General features: G+C 46.8%; 1 protein-coding gene across 1 annotated transcript; it reads left to right on the top strand.

Annotated features, from left to right (window-relative positions):
• Positions 1–2,480: 2,480 nt before the first annotated feature.
• Positions 2,481–21,491, top strand: LOC138064445 (RNA-binding E3 ubiquitin-protein ligase MEX3C-like). Its single transcript, XM_068927025.1, has 2 exons — positions 2,481–3,251; positions 18,372–21,491. Exons 1-2 carry the CDS (start codon positions 2,594–2,596, stop codon positions 19,595–19,597), a joined length of 1,884 nt encoding a protein of 627 aa, XP_068783126.1. The 5' UTR covers positions 2,481–2,593; the 3' UTR covers positions 19,598–21,491.
• Positions 21,492–22,024: the final 533 nt, after the last annotated feature.

Here is a 22,024-nt window from a genome sequence, read left to right as displayed (position 1 = left end):
ACAGCCGCTTTTAGTTGTTTGGACAAGCATGACAGAGACAAATAAACCAAACCTAAGTCATGTGACTTTATGGGCATGTTCACTACACTTGCCTTCTCATTGTCTGACACTGCACTGATTGAAACTAAGTCCAAAGCAAATGTAATAACCACTTCTTTTTCCGTTTTGCTCTACTAAGTAGTACAACCCAAACAACATAGTTCAGTAAAGACCACCTCAGCAGGAAAGAACAAACTTCCTTCCTAAAGCGGGGAAAGGAGGGCGTCTATCAAAGACCAGCGAGTTTTTTATCTTTTTCAGATTCACCCACATTTCACCAGTGAAAGTGAATTTAAACCCAGTGACAACAGAGTTGCTTTTCTTCACTTTCTTCCACAGATCCTCTGAAAGTCCCGCAGCATCCACGGACCAGAGGCTGAAAACTGCTATTGTAGTGTGGTAAGAGGGCAGGATAAAAGCTCATTCATTCTTCCGATGCCTGCGGAGAAAACTACTTGCTCTCCGCTGGCTCAGAACAAGCATTATCTCAAGAAACAAGCTGACCCGATGTGGCAATAAGCCCCACACGACGACTGAGCCTGCTCCCCCAAACCTCACGGACACAGCGCTAAGCCCACAGGCTCCCCCACAACTTCTGAGGGACAACCAGGAAGGGACAGTAGCCACCACCTAGGTGGGGCTCATGCTCGCCCCTCATCACATTGTCCCCGGCAGGAGAGCTGCTGAGGGAGGAAGGCACAGCGGCCCCCTCAGATCCCGGCCCCGGGAGGCCAGCAGCACTTCCAACGGGCCGTGGTGGCCTGGGGAGGCCTCTGTCCCTTTGGGAGGTCACCAGGTCCTGAGGGATGCCACCATCCCCTTGGGGAGGCTGACGTGCCCTCAGGGAGGTGGCTGTCCTCTTGGGGAGGCTGATATGACCTCAGGAAGGCCACCGGGCCCTGAGGGATGCAACTCTGCCCTTGAAGGGGCTGACATGCCCCCGGGGAGGACAATGGGCCCTGAAGGATGTACCTGTCCCCTCAGGGAGGCTAACATGCCCTCAGGGAGACCACCAGGCCCTGAGGGATGCGACTGGGCCTTCAGGGAGGCCAGTGGGCCCTCAGGGAGGCCACCAGGCCCTGAAGGATGTGACTGTCCTCTCAGGGAGGCCGATATGCCCTCAGGGAGGCCACCGGGCCCTGAAGGATGTGACTGTCCTCTCAGGGAGGCCGATATGCCCTCAGGGAGGCCACCGGACCCTGAAGGATGTGACTGTCCCCTCAGGGAGGCCAGTGGGCCCTCAGGAAGGCCACCAGGCCCTGAAGGATGCGACTGTCCCCTCAGGGAGGCCGACATGCCCTCAGGGAGGCCACCAGGCCCTGAAGGATGTGACTGTCCCCTCAGGGAGGCCGATATGCCCTCAGGGAGGCCACTGGGCCCTGAAGGATGTGACTGTCCCCTCAGGGAGGCCAGTGGGCCCTCAGGGAGGCCACCAGGCCCTGAGGGATGCGACTGTCCCCTCAGGGAGGCCGACATGCCCTCAGGGAGGCCACTGGGCCCTGAAGGATGTGACTGTCCCCTCAGGGAGGCCAGTGGGCCCTCAGGGAGGCCACCAGGCCCTGAAGGATGCGACTGTCCCCTCAGGGAGGCTGACATGCCCTCAGGGAGGCCACTGGGCCCTGAAGGATGTGACTGTCCCCTCAGGGAGGCCGATATGCCCTCAGGGAGGCCACCAGGCCCTGAGGGATGTGACTGCCCCTTCAGCGAGGCTGACATGCCCTCAGGGAGACCACCGGGCCCTGAAGGATGTGACTGTCCCCTCAGGGAGGTCAGTGGGCCCTCAGGGAGGCCACCAGGCCCTGAGGGATGCAGCTGTCCCCTCAAGAAGGTTGACATGCCCTCGGGGAGGGACACTGAGCCCTGAGGGATGTGACCATGCTGCTGAGGAGGACTCTGTCCCCTCGGGGATGCCACCAACGCCTTGGGAAGGCCCATGTGCCCTTGAGGAGGCTGAAATGACATGCGGGAGCCCACCAGCTCCTGAGGGGAGCGACCGTCCCCTCAGGGAGGCCGAAGCCCCCTCGGGGAGGGCGGCGTGTCCCGAGGGAGGCGACTGTGTGCCCTCGGGGTGGCCGAGGCGCCCCCGCGGGGAGGCCGCCGAGCCCTGCGAGCGGGGCCCCGGGGGAGCCGAGGCGAGGCCAGGCGAGGCCCCGCCGCCGCCGCCTCCGCCTCCCCCCGGGGCAGCGCGGCCCGACCCAGCGCGGCGCCGTCACAGCGGGGCGAGGCCCGGCACCGCCTCGCCCCGCCCACTCCGCCGCGGCCCCGCCCAGGAACCGGCTCGGCCGACCAATCGCGCGGCGGCTCGGCGGGAGGGGCGGGGCCACGCTGCCTCCGCCGCCGCCGCCGCCGCCGCCGCCGCCGCCGCCGCTGCCCGCGGCCGCCGCCAGCGCCATGGGACAAAGGCAGCGCTGAGCGCGGCCGCAGCCAGCGCCCAGGCCGCGCCCGCCCTCGCTCGTAGCATGGCGGCGGCGGCGCCGCGCCGTTAGGCTCAGCCCGGCCCGGCCGCGGCTCCGGCAGGACTCAGCGCCTCCCTCCCTCCCCCCTACACCCGGCCATGCCGAGCGGCAGCGCCGCCACGGCCTCCCCCGCCGAGGAACCGGCCGAGCCGCCGCGCCTGCCGCCGCCGCTGCTGCTCCAGCAGCCCGACACGCGGCTGCTGCGGCAGCGCCTGGCCGGCCTGAGCCTCCGCCGCCGCCGCCGCGGCCCGCCCGGCAGCCAGGCGGCCCCGCGGCGGCAGGCCGCCGCCCCCTCCCCCGCCGCCGCGGAGCCGGCGCCTGGCGGGGCGGAGGAGGAGGAGGAGGAAGAGGAGGCCGGCGACGAAGGGGACTTGGAGCTGGAGGAGGAGCTGGCGGGGGAGGAAGAGGAGGAGGAGGAGGCGGCGGCGGCGGCGCTGCTGCTGCTCTCCTCGTCCTCCTCCTCCTCGCCGTCGTCGCGGCCGCTGCTGCCGGCGCTGGGCTCCGCGTTGCTCTCGGCTCCCTTCGATGCGCAGGAGGCGGCGGCGGCGGCGGCGGCAGCGGGGGCGCTCTACGGGGCGGACGATCCTCAGGGCATGATGGCGGCGATGCTGTCCCACGCCTACGGCGGCGGCGGGGGGGCGGCCGGCAGCCTGGCCGGCGAGCAGGCGGCGCTGCTCCGCCGCAAGAGCGTCAACACCACCGAGTGCGTGCCCGTGCCCAGCTCCGAGCATGTGGCCGAGATCGTGGGCCGCCAGGGTGAGTGCGGCCTTTCTTACCCCCCCCCCACCATCACCATAGGGGTTTGGGGGGGGGGCGCGACACACAAAATGGAGGGTGGCGCCCACCGGCGGGCTGCGTGTCCCCGTCCTCCTCCTGCCGGTGGTTTAGGGGGTGAATCCATACCCTTTGGGCCCTGTGAGGCCGGGGTGAGGGGAAGCGCTAGGCCTGCGAAATCAAAACAGGGAGGGGGGGGGTCTGGGGCTGGCCGGGTTTGGGGGGGGCGGTGTGAGGTTAGGCCAGGATTAGGCACTTTGGGGAAGGACTGCGGCCAGGGCGTTTGTGCGCCGTCCGACATCACGCTGGGATCCCCGCCGAGCTTTGCGCGTCGGTGATGTTCAGCTTCAGGTCTTTTTTTTTTTTTTTTTTAAACCCCAAAAATCTGCTTGTTTGTTTTTTATTATTATTATTTTTTTAACCTGCTGTTTTTCCCTTAACAACTTCAGGCCCCGTTGCCAAAGAGCCTTTGGAGTGACGGGCGCGAGCGGCCTCCCCCCTGCCCGGCTGCTCTCCACCTGCCCTCTCCGGGTGGGCATCCTCTCGTGGGATGCTGCTGGGGTGTGGGTGGGGGGACCACCGGAGCCAGCAGGCCCAGGGCAGGGGAAACGAGCCGACAGCCCTCCTCGGACTGAAACTTTGTGCCTTTATACTCTTGCTTCCTGTCCATGTCTTTCTTAAAAAAAAAAATTTCATATCTGCCTTATTATGCTTTCAGGCTCAGGTCATAACTGGGGTGTCACGTTCATTGTTGACCTTAGGGGTGGTCCCGGGGCAGCGGCCGCAGGGAGCCGGCACGATGCCTTTCGTACACCAGTTTGTACACTTAATTCTGAAAGCACTTCTCGTTCATAAAGCGAAGCGCTGGACAGGGAGGGTCGCGCGTGGGTGTATAAATTGAGACAAGTAAGTCACTTCTCTCTTCCCTTTTTGTGTTACTCCTTATTGGTTCAGGGCTTTTGTTTCTCGTTTGCTAATCGGATCGGACAGTGAGCTGCTGAGCTGTGTCTAGGCTCCGCAGGCGACTGTGTGCGCTGGGGTTTTTTGTGTTTTTTTTTTTTTTCCCCCAAGTATGAAACGCAGAGTAAAATCAGTTTAAAGCAATATATTACTGAAGAGATGCACACTGAGCACCGGTGCTTTAGTAGACTTGTGTTTTCTCATCTTATACTTAGGCTTGAAGCAGTTTGGATCAAGGGGAGTGTTGTGTGTGTCAAGGGAAAACCAGAGTTGGGACTGTAGGAATTGGCATGCGCTGGTTCGGACGTCCATTCACTAACACCAAGTTCTGAGATATTTATACTTGTTAAAGTAGTAGCATGACCCTCCAGTGTATCAACCCTTGCATGTTGGTCAGGCAGCTTTTCTCATAAGGGTGCCCCTGAAAACAGGCAACTCGTTCGTGTTCAGAAGCAAAAATATCTTTTCCAAGAAATAAGGCTTGAATGACTAAAGACCTTGCCTGTGTCTCGTTGGAGTTGGGGGGGGAGGTGGAAAAGAGAACTGAGAAACTGTTATTGCTACAACTCTCAAAAAGAGAAATGAAGAATATTAGACTCTGAGGAGCTATTAGACTACATCGTTTATTCTTCACCGGCTCAGGATTGTTCTCTGTAGTGTATTCTTGGGTACTTTGAGTCACTTAAAAACAAGACAATGGGACTTGCATAAAAATAGGATCATTGTTCCTGAGCAGTTCATTTGTTTCTTCTGCTTTTATTCTTATCTGATGTCACACTGTTTAGCTTGTGATAAAATATTTAGCCTCTGTGGGGAGGATCAGGTCATAAAAAGAATTACAGTTACAAAAGAGGAATGAGCAGAAGGCGCAGAGGGAGAACTTGGTTGTATTTTTGGTGGGGTTTTTTTGGTTTTGGGGTTTCTTTGTTTGTTTTATTGTTACCGAGTATCTTTGCGTGAAAGTATTGCTTTAGGAGGTCCTTTGAAGTTCTCACTTGAAAAGCTTATGCTTAGAGAGCTAAATATGTAACTCGTTTTAGTGCAGGTGTATCTTTGCCGAGTTTCTTAGACGTATTAGTTAGGTATCTCCGTTTACTGCCCAGAGCTGTGCCTGCACGCGTGCTCATCACCCAGGCACGGGGAGGTCTCGCTGTCTCACGCCTGTCTTGCCTGTGTCCGTGCCCTCGCAGAGCAAAGCATCATCTGCTGTAGTGCCACTCTGCCTACAGCAAGGCTCGCCGGAGCCGTGTCCTACACCGATTGCTCTGCTTTCTCTAAAAATGAAGATGTTGCATGTTCTCTTCCTAACGTACTTCATAACCAGTTGCTTTATCTTGAAGGAATTCTGCTTAAACTTTATGCCTGGCTTCTCTGTGCTGTAGTACTTTTTTTTTTTTTTTTATTTCATATGTAATTATGTAAGGAGGATATAATTGAAAGGTTGCTTCTGATGGATTTTTCATGAGGATTAAATATATGTTCTTTCTGTTGCTGGCTTTGCAATGTGTAAAAAGAACTTGCAGCGTCTGCAACCCAAAAAACATTAACCCTGAAATAGCAGGAATGCTGAGTTTGATCTGGCCTTTCTTGGAGGCCTCAGTGCTATGGCTGAAAACATGTTTATTGTAAGTGCTAACCTCCTAACTGAAAGAATAATGATAATTGGAATTCCACTGTATTCTTTATCCAAAATTAATTTTTAGCATAGGGGAGGAGAATTTCCAGACACTAACTGTTTATCAGACCAAAGGAGCCCCTGGTTCTTAAGAGATCTGTAGCCAAGCAAAACCTTACGGTTTTTACATTTGGCGTTTTGCAAGTTTTAAAAATAAACGTAGCCCTTCAGGTAGCGGCGTGGTGCTCCCACAACCCCTACTCTAGGTACCCGTACCGCAAATTCCCACGTGGGTAGCCCTTGTACACAAGTGCAGGAATAGTTGAAAGAAGTACTGTGTAGCTGCACTGACCAAATGTGTGCTGGGAGCTGTGGTCAAACGTGGGCTGTCACAGCTGCGGAGGGTGTAGAGTGCCTGAAAAGTAAGTTGCGATTTATGGCTTTCTTGTATACACGAAGCAGCAATGGAAGCTGCTCTTTTTACTGTGATGATATTTTAATGTGTTGCCACTAGAAGCCTTTACATCACCTTAAAAAATACTGAAAAAGGCTTAAATAAGATTTACATGTCTCTTAAAATAAAGCACTATAGTATTTCTAAAAGCTATAGTTTTTTTTTTTAAACATCTCGAGATGTTTTCAGCCTTGACTTACTCCCCTTGCCCGTTGACCCCCTTTCCCCCCCCCCCTTCCCCCCAAAAAAGAAGCTGACAGGCATTAGCTGGAGTAGTATAATGTAATTTGTTATCGTCTTTGAAGTGGAAGAATCTCAAAGGTGAACAACAAGGGAAAAGATATTTGTATCCTTTTATTCTTGTTAAGGCATGTGACTGGGAGCCAGGAAAACTAGATTCCGTTCATGGCATCGTACAGACTTCCTGTATGAATCTGAATCCAGCCGTCAGTAAGTTGGTCGGTCATCATACTCATCGGAGGAGTGACTTTCTTGGCTGTCAATAGCAGCAGGTACAGAAAGTCGTATTGGTTTAAAAAAAAAAAAAAAGTTGGAGAAAGTGCTCTTGAAAACTGGTGATAAGAAAGCTGCCTCTCTGATGAGATGACCTTATTGTTAGCCTGAGAAGAGCTGAAATAGGGAGCATACCCCAAGTTATATAAGCATGTAGCCAAACTAAAAAGATTTTTGGAGATTTAACTTAAGAGTTTTTGTCTTAATCTCCGAATCACATGAAAGAATTGCAAAAGTCTGCTGTGGGCCACCTGAGAACTTGTTCCTAGAGATAAAGGTGCTGGTGGTGATTGTTGGGTGGCAATTCTGCCACGGCCTGGCAAGCCTTGCCAACCTGAGAAGTATTTGACAAGTATAACTGGAATCTTCAGTGCCCCCTGTTACTCCCTTTATGCTAAGAAAAATGTCATGTTAAAACACTAAAAGCATTTTTTTTTCCAATAATGCAGTAAGAAGGGTGACGTTTAAAAACTTGAATGGAAAACCTGAAAGATGCCAGAAGGGGCAAAGGTTTGTCCTGTAGAGGTCTCTTGCATCTTTGAGTGTATTAGCTGTCTCCAGTCTTTAAGCTTCTTAAGTGTGTAGCCAGATGACAGTTGTTAGAATATATTTGCTAACCCATACTAGCATTATGACTGTCCGAATAACATGATTTTCCAAGTGCTTACATCACAGATAAAGCTGTCAATAGGGTGTTTTGGGGTTGTTTGGTTTTTTTCCCCCCTAAGATAGCAATCAGGTTGGAGTTAAGGTAACTCTGAAGCCTAATGCTTCTCTTCCTTGTATAAGACTAGTTCACAGTGAGTGATGACTGCAGAACTTGAAGTTGAAACCAGGTAGGAGTCTCCAAACCCACCATGAGTAAGAGGAGTAGGAATGATATCATCTCGTTTTACTGATTAAATCAGTAATGACAAATCCTCTTTGTATAAGACAGTCTTGCAACTGAATTACCACTTTTTTGTTTATTTAATGATCTTAGACTCTCATTTTGCTATTTGAATGTAGGCTCTTGAGCAAAGTATTACCTTACTTAAAATACTCCTGTAATTTGAAACAAAACAAAAAAATAATCTGGTAAGTATCTGGCTGATAACTATCTGACATAGCTGACAGTCAAGTAAAAACAATTGCTCTCACTCTTGGGGAGTGGAAACAATGCTAAAACAATCCTAGAACAAATTCACTGGTACTTGTATTAGCTGAGTACAGTACATAGGTGTCGTAGGATAATTACAGTTCTTTCAGAAGAACTAAATGTCTGGTTCCATATCTAGATCTGCTGCAGTAATCTTACTGAATAACTGACTGTGCTTATTTACTGTTGATTATTGAAGACTGAATTGTAAGTAGTCAGCATAACTATAGCTGAGTAGTCTGAATTGGATATTGTTTTTTTAAAACTGGGTGCTTAAAATTTCCACTTTAAAGAATATGTTTAATTTGCATCCCTGAAGTGATTACATATCTCAGGCTCAATGTCAGTTGCTCACCACATACAATGAAGATCACAAATTAAGTTCACATTTGAAAGAAAGCTGCTCGGCTAAATTATTTTAAATGAAAGTTAACAAGGCAGTTGCTCTTTTTTTTTTTTTTTTTTAAATCTTCTTCCACTAGTAGGTTCTTAAATTCTGAAGCCTGAAAGAGAACTTAAGCTATTTTTTGAAATCCAATTTTTTGAAATCCAATATAAAGGGTGTTTTTCATCGTTAATCAACATTAAAGTTGATGCACTCAGGCTAGGGTCTGGAGTTTGAGGAACTGAAGCGCATGAACATACTACCACAGTCTGCCAAAGTCTGAAACCGCTGCTGAAGCTTCAGTGGCCTATAGTTCTGGCGCTGTATAACCAACAACGCTTCAGTGCCACTATCTGTCTTTTGAGCCGCGTAAAGATCCAACCCAAGTTGCAAAGTTCGTCAGAAAGTTACAGGTTCTCCAGCTGGGATCATAAATCCTAAATCATAAATGCTGCTCTTGTTTGGCTTGTTGGGTGGGAAGCACACCAAACACAGTGCACGCTTGAGACGTAGATTTTTCTCTTTGTGTAGCCTGCCAAAAACTCTGTAGATTTTTGTGTATGAATACCAGAAGTGAATACCTGCATAAGTAGGATCTTTGGGTAAAGCTGAAATTAAAATAATTAAAAACTTGGAACCTGAAATTTCTAATCTTCTGATCCTTTTGCTTTTCTTGCAGAACTGCAGTGTTCTGAGTATGTTTTAAGTTAACGTAAACTTACAAAAGAAGTCTATATTAATGTGCTTCCGATCTGCACTAGATTAGCCTGTTTTAGTGGCATGAAAAAACAGTGATGGATTTTTTTTTTTAAGTTGTCAGTAAAGTCAGCAGATCCTGTAAGCTTCTCTGTCTTACTCCATTACCCTCTCTTTTCCAGAAATTCAGACCACAGTGCACTAAGAGAAAAATACTTCTCAGCAAAAAGCTATTAGATGTCTCAAAGGTCTTAAATTTGTTCTTAATGCAATATTCTCCATACTCCTCCCCTGTCCCCCCCATTAGGGCCAATTCCATGTTGCAGGCAAAAAATAATAATTCTTTAGCTGGGATAGGGTTGCAAACTTGCCATAACTCCCAAAAAATAGACTGCCAAGTGGTAAAGGATTTTTATTTAAAGCAAAAGGCCAAAAAGCTCTAAATCCAACCTTTGTTTCCAATTTCAAATACTCTTAAAGAATGTTGTCTTCCTCCTCTCTTATTCTTTAAGCTCATAAGATCTTGCCTGTGTCCAAGAACTCTGTTTTCCTCACCGGTGTGAGCAGCTGCAGTCTGTGCAAACTTCTCTCTTTGCTTGAACAAAGATACAGTATCTTTATGTGTGTGTGTGTTGTAGTTCATTTTACACTTGGACAATATACTGTAGAGTTTTATGTTTAAAAACACATTTCTCTCAGCAGTCCTGAAGCTGAGCTATTTGATGTACATGAAGACTTGCACAATTTATTGTACTCTTCCTTTTTTTGGCTATCCAAAAGGCAGGCTGAATGGTGGTCCCCTTCGCTATCCTGCTGCCTTGTGTGGTCCAGGTCTCCCATCGCCGCTGCTCACAGCGATCTGTATCATGCGCTAGATTGCTCTAGATCAAGGTTCTTACCCGAAGCCAACTTATTTTTTCCTATAGCCGTTTGATTTGTGGGAAATACTCCCTCTTTTATGCTATTGTTCTTCTACTACTGTATCCCTTTACTTCTGCTCAGCAGCTGCTACATTAGAGATCTGATGCTAGAATAGTACAAGTAATTAATAAGACAAGTTGCTGCCCTCTGGCTCTTTTGCAACATGTAACTTGTTTACTGAGTTGCCATCTGTCTTGGGAATTGGAGTATTCTCTCTCTGTGCAATTGCTAATTTGATAAACTGTCCCAACCTGACATAGAGAAGGAAACAGTCTGCAGGCAGACTACTTTGTTCTTAGCCAGATTGGGGTATATATCTAAGCATACTCTTGATTAAGAGCTTGCCTATGCTTTTCTTGAATCAGGGATTTTTATCTTTCTGGAAAAGAAAACGGCTCCAGGAGTTTCAATGAGCAGGCTTTCCCCCGGGGACCTTTCTCTAACCATATCTGCGACTCTTAATGCTTCCTCCTTTTCCCATCTGTCCACTCAGCAGCATTAGGGCCAGACAAAGTCCAGATCGCTTGCTCTCTGTGGTCTGGCATTACTGAGTGGTTAACTGTGATGCCTTGAGTCGTGCTTAAGGTACTTGAGATTTCCAGGTTGTCTGCCTTCCTGGTACCTAGGCAAGCCCAGGCCTGCGTGGCTGCCAGCGTCTGGCATGTGCAGCCTGGGGAGGGATCCCTGACCTTATTTATGGTGCTTCTGACTTCAGTCAGCACCTGGCGTGCTTTGTGATCGGGCTGTGCAGAAACCAAAAGCTGATGTTAAAGAGCTTACTGTCTGGAAAGCATCTCGCCTAAAAACCCTTTTGCTTTCTGCATTTCGGTTCCCAGCTGAATGACTACAAGTAGTAAAGTCCTATCACCTTTGTATTCGTACATGCAAAAATGCGAAGCTGTCACAAAAAAGTGGTCAGCCCTTAGAAATGGGTAAGCACGGCAAAATTAAAATGGAGGTAGCGTAGGTTGCTATGTATAGAATGAGTCCTAGAGAAACGTTTCACAGTTAGGCGCAGGGATTTGGCAGCTGCAGTGTAACTGAAAGCCTTTGATTGCAGCGGTAAGTTAATAAGGGGGTCAGGAGGTGGGGAAAAATGCCTTTGGTATAAAATGCACTTATTTTTATTTTTCTTGAAAGACCTGTACATAGTCATCTCTTCTTTAGGAGTAAACTGTCAGAGTGGCTGTAACTTGAATTGTCCTTTCTCCTGTATACTCTCTCTGTGATTTACTTGTAGCGTTGCTTATTATATTGTATTGTTGTTACAATTAGAAGTGAAAGACGGATATTACCAATGTACAGCGCTTATGACATACAGCAATCGTCTAAAACATTAATATAGCTATACTCAAAAGCAGAGAGCCAGGACTTTACTCCCAAGGTTTGTATTGTAATGGTATCAGTATCTCATCTTGGACTGTAACTTTGAAAACAAGCTCTACTTTGCGGATTCTCATTATGAAACATCCGTACCGTGATAAATTGGAAATTTCATTTAAATACTACCAGTTGACGCGTAGGAGCACATACCAGTGGTCTTGAGTACTCTGTGGGGAAAGCGTCTGCCTAGAGACATTCATCTTGCGACCTTGTCAGCTTTACTTGCCTGTTTCTCATGGCCACCTGCAGGGAATCTTAGCTTGGGTACTACCAAGGAGTTGGATTGCTTTGGCTTAATAGGTGAGCAGAACAGCTGTTGCTCAAAATCTACCTATACCCATGCCCTCATGAGTAGCCTGTCCTTTTCTTTTTTGGGGAGTGTCATCTTCTGTTTCCGGATCTGTCAGTGGCCTGCTCTGTGAGCTTGAGCAAATCGCAGCAGCAAGCTGTGTCCGTCTCTTGATGCGTTCATATTTATTAGCAATTTGTTGGCATAATCATGTCTAGTTTTCACATGGGAGCTCCCTTCTTACTGGTTAATTAACCCAAATAGTGATCAGACCGTTATCTATACTATAGAACGCTAATGGGAAGTTGCTAAAACTGTTGCCGGTTGGTCTAGTCCTGGTTTCAGGATGGGTATTCTGCTTGGGGTGAGGTCTCTCTGCGAGCTTATCCTCTGGCTGTAGAGAAGGCTGGATGAAAATAAATGAGAATTTACTTCTACAAAATTCTACTTGAAATGGATAATCTGTATCCAAGTGTAGGCTTTCTAGTCTCTTAAAATTGTTTAAAAATAAAATGTAAAATCTATGGGGTTTTTTACAGTCCTTGTTCCTAAAATGAAAATGCTTGAATGGATGGGCAGTTATTGTCTTGAGTTCACAAATCCAGGTTGTTGGACAGATCAGCATTTTTTTTTTTTTAAAGTGTAAAGAAATTACTTTCTTCATCTTGCTTGGATCAACTAACTACATTCCACAATCAGTTGAAGAAATTTATCAGGACTTGAAATCTTCCGGTCCATGGATAAAACCAAGGTGTGAGATGAATTAGCTGATCTTAGGTTAGGGGCCGTAGTAACCAGATGCAGTCTGTGAACTAAACGGAGTACAGGTAGTATTTCATAGGACTCTAATAACAGAGTTCTAAGTGCCAAGGATACTCTGGTCTTAATGTTTTGGAGATCCAGGCCACTTCGGGAGGCTTAACTATTAAATGATTTAGAATAGAAATTCATTTTCTATCCAAATGCAGTTTCATATCCACACGTTTAATAAATGGGGCACATGCAGTTTATACACTAGAAAACTGATAAGTCTTTTTAGCCTTGTAATAGCTAAGAAGCAGCCCTGTATGTGTTAAAGCAAAAAAAGAAAAAAAATCCACCAGTGGGCATGAAGAGCTCGTCTAAAAAAAAATTTTAGAGCATTCATTCTTATTCAGCTAGGCTATTTTCTGTGTTTGTTTATTAATCAGGTGGGCAATGTGGTGCTCTGCAGACCCCTGGGACAGCTGCGGGGCCTCACAGTGCATCCAGGTGCTTCAGCCGCCCCGAGTGCTTTGCCACCTTGGCCGTAAGAGTCCTGAGTTTCCAGTTAAAAGCTTGTCGCGTCTTGACAATGCAGTAAGGGCTGTGTCAGCTGAGCAGACTCTACCTTTAAAGCTGTTTTTCCCCCTAGAAAATTTGCAGGTTCATAGAAAACGCGGTCCTGCCTAGTGCCCTGTCTCCTTGGCACTCGCTGTAGTTCTGCACCTTCTGCGGTGGTCCTGCCAGGCTCTTCCCAGGTGCTCTGCCCTCGCCTTCTAGGCAAAGGATTATCGGTGGCTCTGCTGGGAGTTAATCATTCCAAAGTGATGTCCCTAATTATTCTGTCACAACCTCGTTGCTTGGTGTCAACTTATTACCAGATCAGTGGTCAGCGTGCTGAAGACTGCGCTCAGAGCAGAGGCAGTAATACAGTATTGCCTTTCGTCAGATAACACGGGAAGCTGCTGAAAAACATATTCCTGTGAACTACAGCTTTCTCTTCAGTGGAACCAGACCGCCAAGGGCGATCTCTGCGAGATGCTCGCTTTGCCCTTGCCTGCTCTGGGGCCGAGGTGAAGGATGCCAAAGTCCACCCGGGACGCCGATCAGCCCTGCCCGCCTGCGTGAGAGGCAAATTAGTGCTATTGCAACTTCTGCCCACTTGATCTTTTTACAACCTCGGGAGCCTGGCATCTTCCCACAAGATTCATGCACCTAAAGAAATCCAAGAAGTTTGTAGTTTTGACCCGCTTAGCTGGGTACCCCATCAGTAGCAGGGAATGAGAACAAAGTGGTGTCTTCCTTGGACTTCTTCGTGGTTGGCGAAGACTGTTCACTGAATTTGGGGAGACGAGATGAAACAGGCAAGGTATTAAGAAGGTTTCAGTTCTTGTGTACGCAGGCCTAAACTCCAGCTCCGCTGCTCTTAGTAAGAACTCCAGGAGGAACATGGGTATAAAATCTGTGCCTGCTACAGACTGTATATTTTGCTAATGTTCTTACTCGGAAGCATCAGGACCTTGGTTTCCTTGGTGTCGGGGAAGTTCTGTGGCACACTGGCCTATGTTGACTGAAATTGGTAGCGTGCCTCCTTAGATGGCTCGGTGCTTTTGCACAATGATAGTCTCTGGGCCTTGAGTCCTATTCTTGCTGCTCGCTTTCCAGAGGCAGTTCTGCAGCCACTAGTTGCTCCGTTCCACCGTGGTGCCACTTGCAAATTACTGAGCGGGGCAATGTAGGAGCCATTTGGAAAAGACACATAACGGAGGGATTTGCATCTACAAATCAATCCTCCCCGTCACGCTTGGCGAAGGTTTGGTAATAGTGCTGTGGCTGCACGAAGGAGGAGTTTGTGGGATGCAGGACTTGCTGCTGTGTCTGATGGTCCTTGGCTCAGGGGAGCAGGTTGGCTTGGATCAGATGAGGCAGGCGCGCACAGCCTTCCCATAGCTGCTGCTGAGTGTTGTGGTCGCTTAGCTCTGTATCGGCTTATTTGGGGAGTTTCCCCAGCAGAGTGAATCGTCTGACACTTGGTTTAACGTCTCTCATCCTGTTTATGATGTTGAAAGGTAAAAGTTGAAGTCTGAGCTGGCTGTTGTTGCATAACCAGCGAGCACTGTGTGTACTCGGTGGCTGCTACTACTCTTTCACTTGGAGAAATCCCTATCGGTTCCTACCAGTTTTTTTAATAGGAAAGAACTTGATAATTGGGGCTTCGTGGCTGAAACTACTCCACTCTGTGTGACATAAGAGCTTAGCAAAATCACTAACTACATGTACTTGTCTCTTGAATCTAGACCTGTTGCCTCTAAAATGACACCTCTGAAGGACACTTACTATAAAGTTAGCCTTTGCTTTTAGATGCTCTTAATGATAACATACGAGGTAAACGATAGCCTCCTTTGGACCTACTCCTAAGTTTCTTGGGGAGTATAATGTTCATAGTGCGTTTGAAATGTTTGGTCAGATAATCCTCTTCAGGGAGATGCTGGGAGGAGGCATGACAGGAACGATGGCCGTCAACAGAAACCGAACGAGTACCTTCTTCGGGGCTTGAGCCTTGACGCTGCGTAAGCAGACGAGCGCTAAAGCTTGGTCTAAACTTGTAAGATTTTTCTGCTTTAGTTATGCCAGTGTACGCTTACAACTGAGCGTGCTTGTTATGAATGCTTGTGCTGCTGAAATAATCTCTATCGAGTAGAAGCAGTGTAATGTGGTCTCATTTGGGGTCTTTGGCGATCTCGCTGTTACAGCTGTCTGACTTCAAAACAAACAAACAAAAAAAAGCAGTTTTGCTACTGACATAACTTTAATACCATGGGACGTTCCGTCTGAATTCAGTAAAAACACCCAAATGCTTAATTAGGAAGACTTTGGTTGCCTTAACAAAATTAAAATAGCTCTAAAAGATCTGATTAGAGCAAAAGATTCAGCTGAAGTGCCTCAGTCAGGTTTTTCTATCTTTTTGCATTTCAAAATGTTGGATGCAATAATCTGATGATTTATTGCAGAAGTGTGGGGTGGTGGTTTTGGGGTTTTGTTTTTTGTTTGTTTTTTTTACCCTCCTCTTTGAGTTTCTGCGTCTAAGTTGAGGAGATTGAGAAACTTCTTGATTCATACAGCGGACACATGACTTAATATCTGGCTGATTTCACGTCGGCTTGGAAGCAGCATGCCTGGATGCAGCAAACTGTAAGAGGGGACGAAATCAGCCATGCCTTATGTCGGCGCCTCGGGAATGACTAATAAGAGAGGAGAGGAAACAGCAGCTGAGTGAAAGCAAATAGAAAGATCATCCTAACGGAGCTCTATGTGTTTTGACATGACTGTCTTTCCAGGAGTCTGCTGTGGACTTTTTGCCCCTTGCAAACAAAACTGAGCTGGTGTTAACCAACTCATTCAGAAATCTCGGGTTTCATATGTGGCAATTTCCTTCAGTTCTTTCCAGCTTTTCAGATAAAGTTTTGAGAGTTGACCTTGACAGTCCGGGGAGTCAGCCTTCTTTTGAAGCCAATTTTTAAATGTTTGAAAGTATTGTTCTGGCGCTACTGGGAATTGCGGCAGCTTTTGGCCTGCGCTTTCTAGGTATGTGACTCATACCTTAAAAGAAAAGCTCTGCCCATCTTGGTCAATGTTCTGCAGTCTGAGAAGGGCGAGAAGGCTTTTCATTAAATCTGAATTGTTTGGAAATGTAGCTGTTAGAAAGCAATCTTTGGGAGTTTTCAGCTCAAATGAAAAATGAAGCTGAAGGTGCGGGCTTTTAACTGCATTTTAGTTTCTAAATCATCAGGGAAACCTAGCCTAAAATGTAAACTGTGAAGTTTGGTAAGGCACTTTGGAAACTAGAATCAGACAGGCTCTGAAGCGTGATTTATAGTAAAGAACTTTAAAAAGTGCACGTGGCAGGTACTCCTAGTATACTTCTTTTAAATGCTCATTCTGCAGTGTATGAAATCAGGAATATAGACTTCAGTGGCAGGGAGGAAACAAAAGTAATTCGTGGAAATTGAAGAATAATTGATGCACATCAGCTGACGGACTTTGGTTTTAGGTGTTCCAGTGAAGAGGGCTTTATTGCGAAAGCTTTAGCAGCCCCATGTCATGGGTCACTTTTGGGAGTCTTGTTCATGCCCCCAGGCAGGCTCTGCGCGGCTGCGTCTTTGCCGAGTAGCTGCAAAGGCTTCGGAAACGAAGCGGGCTAGCGCGTTTCCTTACAGGGGGAAGTCGCAATGCAAGCACAGAGACCGGGATTAAAGGCCAATTGCCTAAATGGGGGGCTGTCCTCTTCATTGAACGCAGAGAAACGTAGTGCCTTCAAAAGATTGATTCTTTGCTACTTTCATAAGACACCTAATGTCAGAGTTCTCCCTTTCCCCCTTACCTAGGAGTGCGTCTGTGCTCTCCTGGGCTCACGTTAGCTCTCTTTGGCTGGAATCTGATCGGGCCTAACCTGTTGCCTTCCCTGGACCCCGCCGAACTGCACCGCCGGCCTCCTGGGGGAGGTAGGGCCTCCTGGGGGAGGTAGGGCCTCCTGGGGGAGGTAGGGCCTCCTGGTACCCCAGAGCCCTCCGGCTGCCGCCCCTGCTGAAGATAACGTGCTTCCTCCCCAGCTGCGTCCTGGAAGCAGCAGGCTGTTAGATTCAGCCTTTGTCCTGGCCGCCTGCAGGGGCCCGGGAAGAAGAGGCTTTTCCCTTCCCTGTATTCCAAGCGGTGGCTGCATATTTGCTGTTTTTATTAGTAGACTGTCCTGAGTAGAGCGCACTTGAGCGGCCTTTGACTAGTGAAAATGATGTCGCTGGGTGTAGGGGATCAACGAAACACTAATTAGAGAGATCGTTTGGCATACCCGCAGAGTGCTGTGAGATAGGCCAAGTGAACGAGGAAAACGGGAGCGCGTTTCAGTCTGCATGTGAAGTGGTACTTAAAACGCTGGGCCTGTGAATGTTGCTTATGGTCGTTTCGAGGTGAGGTTCCCTTTAAAATGATAGTTGGTGAGACTTGCTTTTCAGTTCATTTGAATAGAGACTAAATTGATTTCAAATTGAATCTAGTCCTGCCTGTCACAGGCGGGCTTTTTAATTTTGCGCTACCTGCTTTTTCAGTCCTGTAATGGGTAAAAGGTGCTTTTGGCCGGGCACATACACAACGCTGTAAGCATTTTAGGAAAGAGCCTGCTGTCGCTGTGTCCTAGCAGACTTTATAATTCAGCTTCCAAAACTAACCACAAAAGTGTCATTAACATTTTGCTCCTCTTTCGGGCTGTATTGACGTAACTAATGAGAAAAATTCCTAGTAGGCACATAGTATTACATGGAGGTCTTATTGCATGTAACAAAAACTACTCGAGCTCTTACTTGACAGTTCAGGAAGTGGCTATTTCATCCCACAGGGAGGAGTAAGGTTGCAATAAGTTGCAGTGCTGGTAAGAAGCAGCAAGTGCAGAATTCTCAGCAAAGTGGCTTCATCTCTGTGAAGAGCCCTTCTCTCACTTGTAAATGTTTGGTTTGTTTTTACTGAACGTTCCTCAGTAGAAGGTTGGGGTTTCAGCAGATTTAACTACATGCATGTGTATTTGTAAGCCTTTACTCCTTTTGGAAGCGTTCAGAATGATAGAAGTAGCCGAAGGATACCCAAGAAATGGAAAAAAAAAATATATATATATATATATATATAAAACCACCACGGGTAATCATGAATGTATCTGATGTCAAGGAGGAAGAGCGATGCACGCTGGTTCACCATCTAATAGGAACAGCGGCGATGATGGACAAAAACGGCTCAGTAAATGTTGCCAAAATAGTTTGTGGCTTTAAGTGCCAGAGATCTGTTTGGAAATAATAAGTAAAAGTTGTTACCGCTTTCAGTAGTGTGGCTTGCAGAGATAGAAACAGCTGCCTCTGGTTTCACCCTACAGTTTCTTGAAACTCTCAGCTTAAAATAGATGTCTTTCTTGTGGCTTTCTAAACTTAGCCTTGTTGCTAAACTTGCATGTGTTTCCTTTAAACAGGTTGCAAAATAAAAGCACTAAGGGCCAAGACAAATACGTACATTAAGACCCCCGTTCGTGGAGAAGAACCCATCTTTGTTGTCACTGGACGAAAAGAGGATGTAGCCATGGCCAAAAGGGAAATTCTCTCAGCTGCTGAACACTTCTCCATGATCAGAGCATCACGCAACAAAAACGGTCCTGCCCTGGGAGGGTTGCCATGTACTCCCAACCTACCAGGTCAGACGACAGTCCAAGTCAGGGTGCCTTACCGTGTAGTTGGGCTAGTGGTTGGACCTAAAGGAGCTACAATCAAAAGAATTCAGCAGCAGACACACACCTACATAGTCACTCCCAGCAGGGACAAGGAGCCCGTCTTTGAAGTTACAGGAATGCCTGAAAACGTTGATCGCGCCCGGGAGGAAATTGAGATGCACATAGCCATGCGTACTGGAAACTACATTGAGCTGAACGAAGAGAATGATTTCCATTACAACGGTACAGATGTGAGCTTTGAAGGAGGCACTCTGGGATCTGCTTGGCTTACTTCTAATCCTGTCCCTCCTAGCCGCACCAGAATGATTTCTAATTACAGAAATGATAGCTCCAGCTCCTTGGGAAGTGGCTCCACAGATTCCTATTTTGGAAGCAATAGATTGGCTGACTTCAGCCCAACAAGTCCCTTCAGCACAGGCAACTTTTGGTTTGGAGAAACGCTCCCTTCAGTGGGCACAGAAGATCTCGCAGTCGACTCTCCTGCTTATGACTCCTTACCAACACCTTCCCAAACCATTTGGACCCCTTTTGAACCTGTAAACCCGCTCTCTGGCTTTGGCGGCGACCCTACTAGTAATATCAAGCCTCAGCGAAGAGGGAGTCAACCATCTACTCCTCGTCTGTCACCAACGTTTCCGGAAAGTCTGGAACATCCGCTTGCTAGGAGAGTAAGAAGTGACCCACCTAGTGCAGGCAACCAAGCTGGCCTTCCAATATACATCCCTGCTTTTTCTAATGGTACCAACAGCTATTCCTCTTCCAATGGTGGCTCCACCTCCAGTTCGCCTCCCGAGTCGCGACGAAAGCACGACTGCGTGATCTGCTTCGAGAACGAAGTCATTGCGGCCCTAGTCCCGTGTGGTCACAATCTCTTCTGCATGGAATGTGCCAACAAAATCTGTGAAAAAGAAACGCCATCATGTCCCGTTTGCCAGACAGCTGTTACTCAGGCAATCCAAATTCACTCTTAAATATATATAGATATTATTATATATGGACTTTTAAAACTCTTAAAGGCATGGGTGTAATGGTACCCTCTAGTAAACTTCCTAATGAATTCTGACTGTTGGGCTTTCTTGGGATTAGGCTAAAGTTGTTAATAAATTTATACTTTCTAAAAGGCTGCTATGGTAACACTAAACCTAGGTGGTCTCTGTCCAGTTCAGTTTAAACAGATGGCATGTTTAGCAGAGATGCATCTGGTAGAATGTTATGGCACAGTAAGGGGAAATCTTGATCAATTACAAAACCGAAAAACAAACTTTACAGGCTTTCTAAATGATCTGTGTTGAGTGCTTTGCTTCTGTGCGCTGGCAGCGGTGAACCTCGTAGCCAGAACACAGAAGTATGTGTCTGCTGTGGAGGGTTTGTGGCATTATCAGTATATCAAACAACACTTCCAATGCTGCCTTCTTTACACTGCCAGTTTTGAAAAACAGGTTTGGGGAATTTTTTTTTTCTTTATGCAACAACTTATGCCTAATTCTTCAGCATTGCAGATACTTTTTTTTTTTTTAAAGCATAATTTGATTTATTGAAATGGATAAAGTTATTGGCGGGTTCAGATAAATTACTGTTAAGGTGGGGGGGGGGGGAGAGAAGATGCCCAGTGGACCTCCGTTTCACCCAACGTGTTAACAGTAGTATGTTCAGAGGATCAGGAACGTATTGGTCTCAATTGTGAATTCCTACCCACTGCTTTTCTTAATGTAATGTGGAAAAGTCTGGCTGGCTTAATCCCATTTCAGTAAGGGCTTTGGGATGCACATACTTCGACTAATAGTGAGGATGCTGACATTCCGTTCATTAGTCCGATCAAGCTGTTCTTAAATTACCTTTTAGAGAATATATAGTTCAAAATGTGAAGCATTTTTATGTTCAATCCATATTTGTCTTGCACATATATAAATATATATTTTATTTTTAGTAATGGCAAGGAAAAAGGGGAGATGGGTGCGTGCCCTTGTATAATTCATGACAGCAGCTGTGACAGTGGCCCTGCAATCAGCTTACTTCATTTCAAAACTGTCTTTCCAATCATAAGGAAACATGTCTTTTGAATGCGCTTCTTGCATTTCAACCTGTGGATGTTTCTAGCTTTTTCATCCTCAGTACGTTCCCGAATCTGTGCTGGCATATATTAAAACAACAGAAAACAAAAGACACAAAGTGAAGTTCTAGTGGATTTTTCTATTTCTTTTTTTTCCGAAGCATTATTTTCCCAAGACGAGACAAAGCTTTTTTCTCAGTATAACAAAATGAAATTATATGTGTATTGAACTAGTAAATATACAGAAATTTTATTTTTTATTTCCACTTGAAGAGTTACATTTCGTATAAAAGTTTACAAATAACGGTTTTTATTTTATGATTTTCAGTATAAGAGTTGCCTTGATGGCATATTATGTAATGCATAACTTTAATGCTAATTGCTTGTAGACTAGTTACATGTCAGTATTGGAACCTAATCTTTAGCTGCAGTCTTGTAGATATGAACAGACGTTCACCAAGCATGTATTTTGTATTTTATTGCATTGTACACTGCAACTAATAAGCCAAGGAATCGACAGACATTAGGTGCGTGTACCATTTCTATAAACCACAAACTAAGAATGATAAACTATCAATATAGTTTAGTATTTGCTAATTTTACTACACTTTTTGTTATGTATATGTAGGGAGGTCATAGGGATTATAAATTCAATTTGAGTAAAGTTTAAAAACCATATATTTTATGATAAAGGGCCTTTAACTTATGATGGCCAAAGCACTGATATTATATATTTGCTGTAAAGAGAATTATAAGAGTTTTATTTTTCTGATATTAAAAGTTACTTAATAAAGACTTGTTTCCATTAACTTGAATGTTTTGCTGTCTTCATGGTTGTCAATTCAAGCAGCCTTTGTGGAAAAACTCGGGTCGTTTGACGTAGCTCCTTCTTACTTCCCGACGAACCGGCTTCCCGTTATTTACTACAGTGTGGACGCGACCTTGCCGTGGCTAAACGACTTCGCGAGTGAGGAATCGCCTCTTCTGTTACCTGTTACGTGTAGTCTTTAAAAAGCAGCCGTGGGCTTGCCGAGTTCACCGCTATGGTTATGCGGTAACGGTCAAGAACAAACATCCAGGGAACGTAACGTCAGAGTTGCTTTGATGCTGGTAGGATAAACTCCGTTCGCTCGTATCTGCCAGTGTCTTGAGCAGATAATCACAAAATTACCTGCCTCTGATTTCAGGTTGCAGGTAGCTTTTGTCCTGTTTTCTCCCAAGCTAATGGAAGTTTGTAACGTGTGCGTGGTGCAGGATGCTGAAAGGCCTTTGCTTGACGCCTGTCCCCGGCTCTTTGCCGTGAGCCGCATCTTCTCGCTTTTCCTCTTTCGACTCGGGTTTATGCCTT

Source organism: Struthio camelus, chromosome Z (assembly GCF_040807025.1).
Source record: "Struthio camelus isolate bStrCam1 chromosome Z, bStrCam1.hap1, whole genome shotgun sequence".
Lineage (NCBI taxonomy): Eukaryota > Metazoa > Chordata > Aves > Struthioniformes > Struthionidae > Struthio > Struthio camelus.
Note: the sequence above shows the minus strand (reverse complement) of the source record. Positions and strands in the feature narration are given on the sequence as shown.

Coding starts and splice junctions, on each gene's coding strand:
- LOC138064445 (XM_068927025.1), top strand. CDS start 2,594: ATGCCGAGCGGCAGCGCCGCCACGGCCTCCCCCGCCGAGGAACCGGCC. Junction 3,252..18,371: donor CGAGATCGTGGGCCGCCAGG/GTGAGTGCGGCC, acceptor TCCTTTAAACAG/GTTGCAAAATAAAAGCACTA.